This window comes from Cebus imitator, unplaced genomic scaffold (assembly GCF_001604975.1).
Source record: "Cebus imitator isolate Cc_AM_T3 unplaced genomic scaffold, Cebus_imitator-1.0 Scaffold213, whole genome shotgun sequence".
NCBI lineage: Eukaryota > Metazoa > Chordata > Mammalia > Primates > Cebidae > Cebus > Cebus imitator.
In genome coordinates, this window is record NW_016107528.1 from 3,419,025 (window position 1) to 3,432,547 (window position 13,523).

Here is a 13,523-nt window from a genome sequence, read left to right on the forward strand (position 1 = left end):
CATGGAGTTGGAGTCCAAGAGATGCTGTTAGTAAGAGTTTCTGTGTGGGAAACACGTTACTCAATCTAGCAAGGCAGCCAGTGCAGCAGTTTAGCACACAGGTGCTGGGGGCACACTGCAGGCTCTGTCAGGCAAGTGATTATTTTACTTCTATGTGCTTCTATTTCCTCTTCTGTAAACTAGGACTAACAGTTTTTCTCCCTTATAGGGTTATTGCCAAGATTTGCTGAGTATTACACAAAAGGTTTGGAGTACTTAGTGCTAAGAACATACTGACTACTATTATTAAGCAAAGTTAAACAATTTCTTTTTCTTATTTAGTTTAGTGTTTTTTTTTTTTTTTTTTTTTTTTTTTTTTTTTTTTTTTTTTTTTTTTTTTTTTTTTTTTTTTTTTTTGCTTGCTGTAGGACTACTGAGAGCCTTTACCATGCTGATATACCCATGAATCTCCAGGGACACAGTATTCCCCACATTTACTTAATAGAAGAGCTACTAACATACCCCATAGGTAATGGGCCTCAAAATATACCTTAGGAAATTTTTACTTAATAAATTTAAAAGAGCGTTAACATTTTTTGAACCCAAATTGGGACACTGATTTGATCAGTATGGCTATAACTTGGGAGCATTTGTACATAATATTAATATTTGAAGAGAGGACTGGTCTAGCAAAACAAGTAAATAATAATAATGAAAAACTCAAGACCTATGTGTTACCACATTTAAAATATTTCTTTTTTAAAAAGAATTAAAATACAAGTGAAATGATTTTTATTAATAATAAAGTGGGAACTGCAAATATGGCCCAAATAAATACATAGGCTTTACATATTATTTTCTGACACAGTTAAAAAATTATTGCTGATAAAGGTGAAAGGCCAGACTTCCTTATTCAAAAACTCAGGCCATTTATCTTAATTCTGCTACATCTGATACGAACTTCCTCTAGAGCCAGGAAACTTTGCAAGTATTAAATAACGTAAAAGAAGGAGAGAAAGAAGGAAGTAAGTGACCAAAGTGACAAAAGAGGAACAAGTTCTAAGCCGATGCATGTTTAAAACATAACCAAAAGAACAAAAGAGAGAGCTTGACACACCAATCTAGAGGTAAGTAAGAACCTGATTTAAGGTATTTGGGTAATGAAAAACTGTCAGAAACAAGTTTGTATTTAATTAATCAATGATTTTTATCTTATCACAGTTTGTAGAAAAAATGTCTTAGGTAGTCATAAGGAGGGAACCCAATTTACAAACTGAGAGTAACATTAATGCTCCTTTACAATATGATTATGCTTTGCTGTTACCTTGTTTCCAAACAGAACTGCATTTTCTGACATGAAAATTCCTGAAGTTTCTTAACAAATTTCAATTTTTAAAAACATGCTAAATTATTAGTAACTCTGTTGGAACTGCTTTCCAAAATGAAAACAGAGTCTTCTTTCAAACTGGGTAAACATTGTTTAGGTGTTAAACTACATTCGAAGGGTTATTTTTTAAAATATGTTTTTTATTACAGTAGGTCTTTGTTTATGTCTCACAGGATTTTTTCCTATAATGTTATTTTGAAGAAAAGGACACATTTCTTTTTCTGTAAAAAGTCTTCTTGTCTTTATCTCAGTAAATACCTCTTAGACAAACAATTTTAATATTTTGGATGTGCCAGAATGTCTACTCTACACAGAATAACGTAGATGGTAAAAATACCTTTTCTTCTTAAAAGTTAAGAGGGCAATTTATTGCCTTATCCGCAGCTGTGGAGGGGACGATAGTTAGCATTCCTCAACCCTCACCCCCACTTCTGTTGCAAGCCTAGTATCTTTCCAAAAGTTGATTAACTTCAATCAATATTTAAAGTTTGTTTTGTAAATTTATTTCAAATATTCTAGCAAATAATTTTTTAAATCAGTAACCATGTATACCGTAAAATATCTTGCAGATAATTGGTGCTCATCTGTTTCAGACAGAAAATGAGATCCTAATGAATAAAGTCATTTGGCTAAATTTTTGCCCTTGAACGTAAGCGTGGCTGGCCTTATACAAGAGGGACCCTATGGCTTGCAAAGCTTATGTGGCCGACCATACAGTTCTCAACCTCAATGTTACTCCCCAAAATTCCAAGAAGATTAAAAAGTTTCTACATCTGGGGTGCTTGTCCCTATATTTTTATCAAAAAACTTTTATAAATTACTGCACATCTTATTTAATTTTGTTACACAAAATGTCAAATTAAATATTTGCACATTAATATATTCTAACCTTGGAAAAATTTATGAAAGTTCATTACCATTAAACTTTTCATGAATACTCACTAAAAGCAGAGCACCACTTTGTGAATGTCTATTTTTCTTCTTCATTTTTCTATTATTAGCCTATAAGGAGATTACTTCATTCATTAATAAACATTTAATAGATCGGTCATTCTGTGTCTAATGCTGGTGTTGGTATTACAAAGGTAAATAATATATGATTTACAGCCTTCAAGAACCTCTGAGCTAATCAATCTATACAAATTTAGTGACTGATTAGCACGCTGCAGATATTTGGATAAATAATATTTGGGGGAACTTTTTACTTGAATCCTCATTCAGTCACATTTTAGTTGTAAGGAAGTTAGTTAACTTCTTTAACTCTCTCTTCTTATCTATAAAATGATGATACAAAGAGTACCTTGTACATATAGCAGCTATAGGATTAAATGAGATAATCCCTGTAACAGTGTTTAAAAGCTGAAGCTCTTAACTAAATATTATTGAGAATGACATTCCATAGATGATGATGATCACCCCACAAGCACTATTGAATCTATTTCTGTATCTAGACTGAAAATATACAGTAATAATGTTTTGTTGCTAAAACCACAATGGAACATGCAGCCCAGCTGAACACCTCCCCTGCTTTTTTCCTTGCCATTTTAAAGCATCAACAGAAAACAATGTAAAATCTTGGGTGAAAGTTATTTTCTGAAAGCTATGAGAAAACCTGTGATATGAAGACTTTGAAAATATATTGGTTTACTTTAAAGATCTCTTTTCATGTTTTAAGTATAAACTACGCCCTTGAGTTTTAAACCATGATGTTAAGCCATTAGATGCTGAAATATGGAGTCATTTTTAAATGCATTCTTTCATTCAATAAATATTAATTGGATGCATTTTCTGTGCCAGGTATTGTGCTGTACTCTAGGAATATACAGATGAAATGACCCGAATCCTGCCGACCATTTAACCAAGTAAGAAGACATACAATTCTCTCTCATTTAGGTTATCACACTATAATAGAGAATGGACTCATTAATGTAGGATTGCAGAGGAAGCAATGGTTAAGGAAAGGACATGGATAGGCAGGGCTTCACAGAAGAGGTGACAGGTAATGAAGTTGATTGCGTGTGTCTGCATGTGTCCCATTCCTTCTAAATGTGCTCAGAACATTATCTTTCACCTGAAAATTGTTATCCTAATTGTCAAAAGCTATGTGGATATCTAAGTGATAAAACCACTCAGGCTTGGTCAGAGACAGGATTTTTCTAACTCTTTGTCCTTTCATCACAACAGGTAGTGTATTCTATATTGAAAGTAGAAGCTCACTATATGCTGGTGTTCAATGCATTGGTGAAAATCAGTAATTTTTCTATGTTACATAGTAAATATGCAATTAACATATTTTTAATTTATAGCAGGTTTCTGTATGGCAGATCATTCAACCTTCTTTTTCTTGAGTTTTCTACTCTGCTGTCATCTTCCACTCATTTCTGCTTCATTTTGTGATTCATTAACAGGAAAGGAAGTGGAATGGAATGAAATCCCCCTGATACAGTACAATTACACATTAATGGCTGTAATGTGAAGAGCAACACACACGAAGAGAGCCGTCTTCCAAAAATAAGTATATACACTCTTTCCTCTAATCACATCAGGGCTTTACCAGATAATGTTCTTTCAGATCTGAAAAGGAAATGCCTAAAAGAGCTTCCAAGCTCCTTTTTGAATAATACTAGGCTACAAGGAATTACATTGGTCTGTTCCTGTGAATTTGCTAAGGTTAACACTAAACCACTAAACAGCACTGTTTGTACAGAAATGTTGAAAAGCTGTGGAAATAATTTAGCGGCCATTTCTGTAGGAATTATGCTTCTTTTACTCTTAGTGGTTTGTGGAATCGGGTGTGTTTGGCGCTATAAACACCATGTTGTCACACGATTTACCTTACCGAGGTTTTTGCAAAGGAGAAGCAGCAGGAGAAAAGTCTGTACTAAAACATTCTTGGGCCCCCGCATCATTGGCTTAAGGCATAAAATCTCAGTTGAAACCCAAGACCACAGATCTGCTGTCAGGGGAAATGACATACACAGCAACTATGAAAATGTGGAAGCGGGTCCTCCCAAAGCTAAAGGAGAAACCGATAAGGAATTATATGAAAACACACAGCAGTCTAATTTCAAGGAGCATCTCTATGGAAATGAGACATCTTCTGACTATTATAACTTCCAGAAGCCTCTTCCTTCTGAAGTTCCTCAAGATGAAGACATATACATTCTTCCAGATTCATATTAGCTTTTCAAAATATTGACTTTTGTTATTGGATGATAAATATTCACTGTAACTTTTCAATAGCAAAGGAATGGAATCAAACTAAATGTTTATCAACAGTAGACTGGATAAAGAAAATGTGGTACACATACACCATGGACTATTATGCAGCCATAAAAAAGAACAGGATCATACCCTTTGCAGAAACATGTCTTTAGCAAACTAACACAGAACAGAAAATCAAATGCCACCTATTCTCACTTAGAAATGGGAGCCAAATAATAAGAACACATGGAAAGAAAGAGAGGAACAACAGACACTGGGACCTACTTGAGGGAGGATGGTGGGAGGAGGGAGAGGTTCAGGAAAAAACAAAAACTATTGGTACTATGCTTAGTACCTGTGTGATGAAATAATCTTTACACCAAACCCCCAAGTCACACGTGTTCCTATGTAACAAACCTGCACGTGTACCCCTGAACATAAAATAAAAATTAAAATATTAAAAATAATTCACTGTGGTTTTTATTGTACTGATGTCATTATTAATCAAGTTCTGATAAGGAGGTGGTCTCTGCTCTATCTTCACCCTTCTGAATCCTATGTGTATCACTGTGGATTAATTCTAGATATCTTCTCCTCCCTCCTCGCCCCAGATTAAATATGTATTATATGATATTGATTCTTCCTTCTAAATGTTACCTGTTATCTCTTTCCTTGATTTCTACCATGATCTTTATCTAGTTTCAGAATTATTGTCACAGGCTCCTAACTGGTCTTCCTGCTTCTAGTTTCTACCAACTCCATCAATTACCCACGGTATTGCCAGATTTATCTTCAGAAAATATTCCCAGCAGCCACATCATTTCTTTTGCTTAAAATGTTTTAATGCCCCCTCTTTGCAAAAGACATTATACCCATAATTTGAACTCCAAAATTTATGGTTTTCCACAGTTGGTTCCAATTCACTTTTCCAATGACTTCTCCTACTATCTCTCATTTCTTTGCTTTCATCAGAATCATCCCAAAACCTGCCAAACGTATCCTGCCTTCACAGCTTTGCTTTTCTCCCTTCTCTCTCAAGTCTGCTTCAGATCATAAGCTTTCCACGCGTCTCCTGAATCACTCCAAACCCACATTTACCTTTTTATTTTCTGATAGAAGTTTTGATGCCTCTTCAATTCTTAGGACATTTAAACATGAATGTTGCCACAGCATTTTATTACGTAGATTTATATGAAAATGTCTTAAATTCCTACCTAAATAAAAAGGAACTGCTTCATGTGATGTTCTAGCAATTTTTAACACAAATGCCTAGAACATCACATAAGGCATTAAAAGCCTCATATTCCACTGACAAGAATTGAATTGTACATTTTGCTAAGCAGTTTTGAGAAAAAAATCTAATAAATTCATCTATTATTCATCCATACAAGGAATATTTGTTGAGTGTCTTCTGTCTACTGGTTATTGTGCTGTGCACATGGGGGACATGGGTTGGTGGAGGAGTTACAATAATAAAAAGAGAGTCACGGATTCTGAATACATGCAGCCTAGTAGGAAAGAAAAGATAATAAACAAATGGATACAATACTGGTAATAAAGCTATGAATAGCTCATCTCTAAATCCACTCTTTCATTTGCTCCTCTGAATTGCTTGGTCTCAGCCTCTGCAAACATTTCTTATGCCAGGTGGATTCATTGTAGTCTCTACCAATAGGGCGCACTAAAGACGTCCAAAAGGCAACAGGAAGCAACAGGGACTTGCTTCTGCCAGTTCCCGCTGGTGCCCCCACAGGAATTATTGTCATGTGGTTTATTACAGCATCGCTGGTGGTTTGCTGCTTTCTAGTTTCTTCCATCACTCCCAGGACCAGCTTCCCTGCAACCTGTCAGAAGTGTCAGCACCAGCCAGGTGGCACCCTCCTTTAGACTCTGACAGCCAGAACCCGCCTGAAGTAGTGCAGGAGACAAGTGGCACCCTCAGAGTTCTGAGTCCCAGCCTGGCAGGGCTCCTCTTGTGAGGTCTGGTAACTCTCAGCCAAGATTGCTACAGTTACTGTCTCTGTGGTGCCTGTGTCCCCTTTGTGTTTTCTCATCCTGCCAATGTCTGTGTAGCCAATTATCTCTATTAAATTCTCTCTGTCAAAACAAACTGATATGGTTTCTATATCCCTAAATGGACCCTGAATGAGACATATCAAAATAATAGTAGGTGCTTTATAAAACATTCTTTCTGTTTTTGAAAGCAATGGGGTTGAGTAGGAAAGAGTATTTTGGTTTTAATAGGCTGGTCAAAGGAGGCCTCACTAGAGACTCACTTAAGCTGAGACTTGAAGGTAGAAGGAAGCTATAATAAATGTGATGGGCTAAAGGTAAGAATGGGACCCACAAGTAAAAAGAATCTAGGACATAAGAGAATATATGGTACTCTGGGAACTTAGACAGGCATTGTGGATGGAGCTTCCTGAGGAAGGGTTGAAGTGACACCGGCTGGGTTGGTGAAGGAGGGAATAGGAGACCATGAGCTTCTCATAAGTCTTAGTTTGTGGCTTTGACTCTATTATAGGTGCAACGGGAATCAGTAAAGTGTTTTAAGCAGAGAAGTGATGATGACATTAGCATTTCTTAAAAGATTTACTGGGTTGAGAAGTGACTGGAAAGAGGCAAAAATGGAAGTGGGTAGGGCAGCTAAGAAGCTTCTGCATCTAAGTTAGACTAGAGTGGCTGCAGTGCAGAGCAGCACATTGACAGTGTTGCCCCTCCTTCAAGGAGATGGCACACGACTTACTGACGGACTCAGCATGTGTGCTTGGTCGGGGAGGGGTAAGACTGAGAGCGTGGGAAAGAGAAGAGTCTAAACAGGGATAATTGCTAAGTACTTTTCGAGATGAATGAGTTGGGCTGCTAATGATAGAAAACCACACTCCAGGGGCTTGAACAATGATAGTTCCATTTATTTCACCTGAGAAGGAAGCTACAGTTGGGCATTTGATGGCTAACATTAGCTCAATGATGCCATAGAGAAAGACCCAGGCTCTTTATTTTCTCCCTGCCACCCTTAGTGTTTCAACTTTTATCTTCGTATCTATTGCCTCATTGCCACCATATGGCTGCTGAATCTTTAAGCCTTCTATTTGTGCTTCAGCCATGAAGAAGAAATGAGGAGAAAGAGCGGCACCAGGAGATACCTATTTATCTCATTGCTCAGAAGTGTGTCACACAGACACCACCAGGTGCAGGAGTGCATGGGCAATTGAATTTTACCTCAGTACCCTCATAGAGTGGGCAGAAGAAGGAAAGGGGAGTTGAAAATTGAATGTGACTCAGTCAGTCTCTAATTTTTGCCACAGGGGCAAAACTCAGTTTTGAACATGTTTATTTTGACATTTCCTGAAATATGTCCTGAGACCCAAGCAGAAATAATCTAGTCTGCCATTTTATGTGCACATTTGGATTTTGGAGGAGAGGTCCTAGCTGGAGGTGCAAATCTAATAGTCATGAGCATTTAGGTGGTATTTACAGGAATAAGAATGGATGCCATCTCTTGGGAAGAGACCAGAGGGAGTGCAGAGTAGGGAATCAAGAAAGGAGGAAGGGGAAGAATCTAGAAGTTTTCTAGAACTTACAACCTTTTGGCGATAAATTATTGAGGAGACTATGGTAAAGGTGGCTGAGAAAGAGTGACCAGCGAGGAGATCTCTATATGGCATCATTGAGCTGACATTAGCCATCAAAAGCGTATCTAGAGGCTCCTTTTTAGGTGAAATGAGTGGACTATCAGTGTCATTGACAGCTCAACTCATTCCTAATACAGCCTCCAAACCTATTTCTTCTGTAAGTCTTCCTCATCTCTGTAAAGTACTTTGCAATTATCCCGTAGACTCTTTTCTTTCCCACACTCCCAGTCTTACCCCTTCCCTACCACACACACAACTGAGTTCATCAGTAAGTCCCGTGCCATTTCGCTGAATGTGTTTATCTGCACTGTAGCCACTGTGGTCTAATGTAAATGTAAAAGCTTAAATGTAAAAAAGGAAATTCCGATGATCTCTAAGAATGGTGGTTTATATTGTAAAATATCTGATATATTGACATTTGTCCATTATAATTGATTATCCAAAGTGTCAAAGATGAAATTTCAATGGATTAAGTTTAAAGATTGAAGTGGTTTTATTAGCAATTCATAAATCCGGCAGCATCCCATTTAAAGATTTAAACAGGTACTCCATTGGGCATGGCAGACAGTCAATTTTTATAAGACAACTTAAGCAAGGACAATAAAATAGTATAATACACAAAGAGGATTGGTTAACATTAGGTCACTTTAGGTGACTTTCCTTGTAATTACTAAAGCACAGGGGACTTCCTTACCATGCAGGCTAAAACCGGTCTGTTTGGGGATTTGGCTATTATCTCTCTCTCGTGATTTATTAGAAGGTCAAATAAACAATTTGCAGATAAACAGCAAATTTCAGTTTGGTGGCATGAAACTTTGGCCTGAGTGACTCCATTTGGATTTGTTCTGTTGGAATCCAGCGCGGAAGCTCAGTCCAAATCAATGGACTCCCACAAATTTTATTTAACAAGAGATGTCGTGAATGTTTGACCTTTGTTTATTCTCTTTGATCAGAAAAAGATAATAAAAGAAGTATTTAGTCAATGATTCTTTACCTAATTTTTACCTTGACTTCCTTTTTAAATTAATTGTAAGCTCTTTATCAATTGCTGAGAATAAAGAAGAACATCATTCAAGTTTCTCTTTTTACTGTACATACCCTCTATTCTTCATCCCCTCTCCTATCCTCTCTTCTCTCCCTCCCTCTCTCATTTCTCCTTCCCTCATCAATATGCCTCCTCCTCCTCTTTCTTTTCTTCTAACTGTATCTTTCTCTCCCCTACAAATCCCTCTTATCTGCATTCTTTATTATAGCATTTCTTTTCTTTTTCAAAATCTCAAAAGCAAAAATTGTTCACAAGAGGTAAAATTAATAAAATCTGTCTGCGTCAGTTGAAAGCAGCAGTTGGTGTTTGGGTTATATCATTTAAAAAAGGAACCACATGCACACAATTTAAAAGGAAGGACATTGGGGGTGGGGGAAAGCAGACAGTAGCTACTGAGATGATTTTGTTAAACACACGCTTGTAGGTGTGTTCACATTCCATGACTTGCAGCCACTCTAAGACTGGCCAGCATCCAGCAACAATGAGCACCTGATGTCTTGACCTTGCTTTCAACCTCCAACTTGAAACATTTTGCTGCAATTTGCCTTACATTTCGCATCTTACACTACTATTGATCTCCACAGCAATTGGACCCCTGATAAGCCCATTAAAAGCCTTGCTTTACGACTCCCAGTTACTGCTTTGATAAGGGTCTGTGGGGAGACTGGGATATTGAGCTCCAAGGAGGAGAGCTAGAAGAAAGAAATCAAAAAGGGGAGGTGATGCTTGTATCCACAATGTTATGGGCTGAATGTTTGTGTTCTCTGAAATTCATACATTGAAGCATTACTTCCCAATGTGATGGTATTTGAAGGTGGGGTTTGGGAGGAATTAATAATTAGGTTTAGATGAGGTCATGAGGGTAGAATCCTCATGATGGAATTAGTGCTCTTATGAGAGAACAGAGTTCTCTCTGTCTCTCCCTCTCTCTGTCTCTCTCCCTCCCTCCCTCTTTCTCCACACACCCCTCACTCCCGCTTCCCACACCATGTGAGGACACAACAAGAAAGCAGCCATCTGCAAGCCAGGAAGTGGGTATTTATCAAAAAACAAATCAGCCAACACCTTGACCTTGGACTTTAGACTACAGACTCCGGAACTGAAATAAATAAATGTCTATGGTTTTAAGAACCGAGTCTGTGGTCTTTAGTTATAGCAGCCTAAGCAGACACATGTTCAACTGCTATTCTAAGCCATTATAACTTTTTCTTAAATTCAGAGAGTGACAAGTCCAATATTAACTTTTTAGTGCTTACTTTATATGATCACTTTCCAGCAGTGTACCCTTACTCCCTCTTTTTCCCCACTTAACATCCTTTGAAGCTTCCTTTTCTCTTGTACAAACTTCAGTTGCACAAGAGAGGTTCTTCATGATCTTTCCTTGGTTCCCAACTCATTTTCTTATCACTCTTTCCCCCAGTGATCAAGACATTTATACTTGAACTCTTCTGCTTCAATCTTTTTGAAGCATTTAATCATACAGCTCAGCATGTACTACCTATTTCTATCTGATGTCCTGCAGGCATCTGAAATCCAACATGGGTATTTGTTTATTCTCTTTGACCAGAAAAGATAGTAAAGGAAGTATTTAGTCAACTAACTGATTGGGGTCAAGATTGGAGTGTCACTCAGAAATAGAGATAGAACCATGATGGAATAGAAGACTCAGAGATAAAGGAAGGATATCATTGCATAGATCACTTGATAATAATTTTAAAAACCTAACCATTCAAAATGTTCAAGTGTCGAAGACATCAACCTCAAAATATCATGGTATCAGTGTACCAAGTATGGTAGTCTCCCTTATTTATGGGGAAAACATTTCTGCACTTTCAGTGGATGCCCTATATACACTAAATTTTTCTATATGTTCTCATCTATGATAAAGTTTAATTTATAAACTAGGTACAGTAAGAAATTGATATTAATAATAAAATGGAACAATTATGACAATACACTGTTCAAAACTTCATGGATAGAAATTCATTTTTACCATCAACCTTAGCTAACTCAGCATACAGTTATTTTTCTTTCCTTAAGTCAAGAACTTTTACCTTTCACTGAAAAAGAAGCACTTTACAGCTTCTCTTTGCCATATCTGAGTTGCCAACATCCCTCCTCTTGTGCATTATGTGATTTTAAATTAAAGTAAGGGTGACTCAAACAGCAACACTGTAAAACCGTGACGGTCGATCTGATAACGGAATCTATCACTCAGTGACAAAGGGGCAGGGAGCATCTACAGCACGGAGATGCTGGACAGAGGGATGATTCACATCCCAGGCAGGACAAAGTGAGATGAGGCAAGATTTCATCGCATAATGTAGCACAGCACACAATTGAGAACTTATTAAAGTGTTTATTTGAAATTTTCCACTTAATACATATGGACCATTGTTGACCTGATAACTGAAACCCAGGAACGTGAAACCACAGGTGAGAGGGGACTGCCATCCTGAGCAGCAGCTTCTTCAACATCAATACCTGGCTCAAACAGTGTGTCACTGTGATTCCCAGTCCCTGAAACCAGGTGATGTTACATTTGGAAAACAGTGTGTCTTTCCTGTCCCCTGGCTTCTGAGTGAGGAGCTCTAAAATGCACCACTGTGTATGTAGTAGCAAGAAGGGGTCCAGGAATGGCTAGGCGGCAGGCTATAGGAATTGTATGACCACTACAGGTGCATGGCTCAGTAATGCCATTTGTTTTACTGAATGCAACACTTTCATTTACCACTTCTTTTTAAATCTTCTTAGGATAGTTACATTAAACAGAATCTAAAAATTGATGTTTAATGGAATATGTTATGAAAAAGAAACAACCAAGAATTTTGGAATTTTTTCACTTTGAGTGACTGTGAATATCGCAGATATCAGTCGAAAGATAGGCAGACTGCAAATATATCTTGAGTGAAAAGCACATTCTAGTGGATACCTGTAGGGGGATGGAAAGGAGATTGCAGAATATCAAGATTATGAGATTTACAGCATGTGGCTTAGATGATCTAGCAGGAAAAAGTACTTTCAGTTATGTAACAAATATTCATCAAATGCCCGTGCCTGTGAGGGAACTGGGAATTTAACAGTAGGGTTATTGGGTGAAGAGTGGAGAAATAGACACTGCCCAATACTCAGAGAGTTCACAAGCTACAAAAGAAGTCTGATATTTACAGAGGCTACTGAAGTACAATAATGTGTGATAGGGAAGCATATGGTGTAACAAAAGACCAAAGCCAGGGTGTAGGAAAGCTTTCCTGTGGACAGTGACACCTAAACTGACATCTGAAGGACAAGTAGGAAATAGGCAAAGGCTGAAGGAATGGTGCTCCAAAAAGAGAGGACAACATATGAGGGTCCAGAGCATAGGGCTTGTTCAAGAACCTGAAAGAGGCCGGGAGCGGTGGTTCACACCTGTAATCCCAGCACTTTGGGAGGCTGAGTTGGGCGGATCACGAGGTCAAGAGATCAAGACCATCCTGGTCAACATAGTGAAACCCCGTCTCTACTAAAAATACAAAAATTAGCTGGGCGTGGTGGTGTGCGCCTGTAGTCCCAGCTACTCGGGAGGCTGAGGCAGAATTGCTTGAAGCCGGGAGGCGGAGGTTGCAGTGAGCCAAGATCGTGCCACTGCACTCCAGCCTGGCGCCTGGCAACAGAGCGAGACTCTGTCTCAAAAAAAGAAAGGAAAGAAAGTAAACATTTGAGCATTGTATGTAAAAGAAGAGTAAGAGGAAGGCAGTAAGCTGCCAGTAAAGTTCAGATGATTCAGGGCTTTGAATAATAGGGTGAGGAATTTGGACTTTATCCTAGTAATCCTGACATTCATGATATCAGAATATGGCCTGAGAAGGCAGAAATGCTGCTGATTTTTCCAACACACACACACACCCACACACACACACCCACACACACACACACACACACACACGGCATTGCAAGCAAAGAATTTCTGAGCTGCAATAGAATATGGGAAGCAACATTTTGAAGTTGAGGACATAAGACTTGATTTCAAGCACATGTAATGAGTTATAAGATAAATAGTGCTCTCCAGAGGTGTGCTTTTTTTTTTAAACCTCTGCAGCTTTCTATTTAAATTCAGCTCCTGTAGTTTTACATTTTAAGATTCTCCCAATAGAGAAGGAAATTAAGCAAATGAGAGAGGCTCAAACAAAAGGAAACACAGAAGACGGTAAATTGCCAAATGCAATCAAGGCTAGTGAAGGTGTGACTGCAGCTATTGACCCACATTGTTGCCATGGAAACCAAAGCTCGGTGA

General features: G+C 38.0%; 1 protein-coding gene across 2 annotated transcripts; it reads left to right on the forward strand.

The window, feature by feature from the left end:
* The first annotated feature begins 976 nt into the window (after positions 1-976).
* GAPT (GRB2 binding adaptor protein, transmembrane) lies at positions 977-5,785 on the forward strand. 2 transcript variants are annotated; one of them, XM_017548693.2, is made up of 3 exons: positions 980-1,106; positions 3,164-3,228; positions 3,775-5,785. In XM_017548693.2, exon 3 carries the CDS (start codon positions 4,076-4,078, stop codon positions 4,547-4,549), a length of 474 nt encoding a protein of 157 aa, XP_017404182.1. In that variant the 5' UTR covers positions 980-1,106; positions 3,164-3,228; positions 3,775-4,075; the 3' UTR covers positions 4,550-5,785. The 2 variants fall into 2 exon arrangements, with proteins under 2 accessions (XP_017404183.1, XP_017404182.1); XM_017548694.2 differs by lacking the exon at positions 3,164-3,228 and having other exon boundaries at positions 977-1,106.
* The last annotated feature ends 7,738 nt before the right edge of the window (positions 5,786-13,523 follow it).

Coding starts and splice junctions, on each gene's coding strand:
- GAPT (XM_017548694.2), top strand. CDS start 4,076: ATGTTGAAAAGCTGTGGAAATAATTTAGCGGCCATTTCTGTAGGAATT.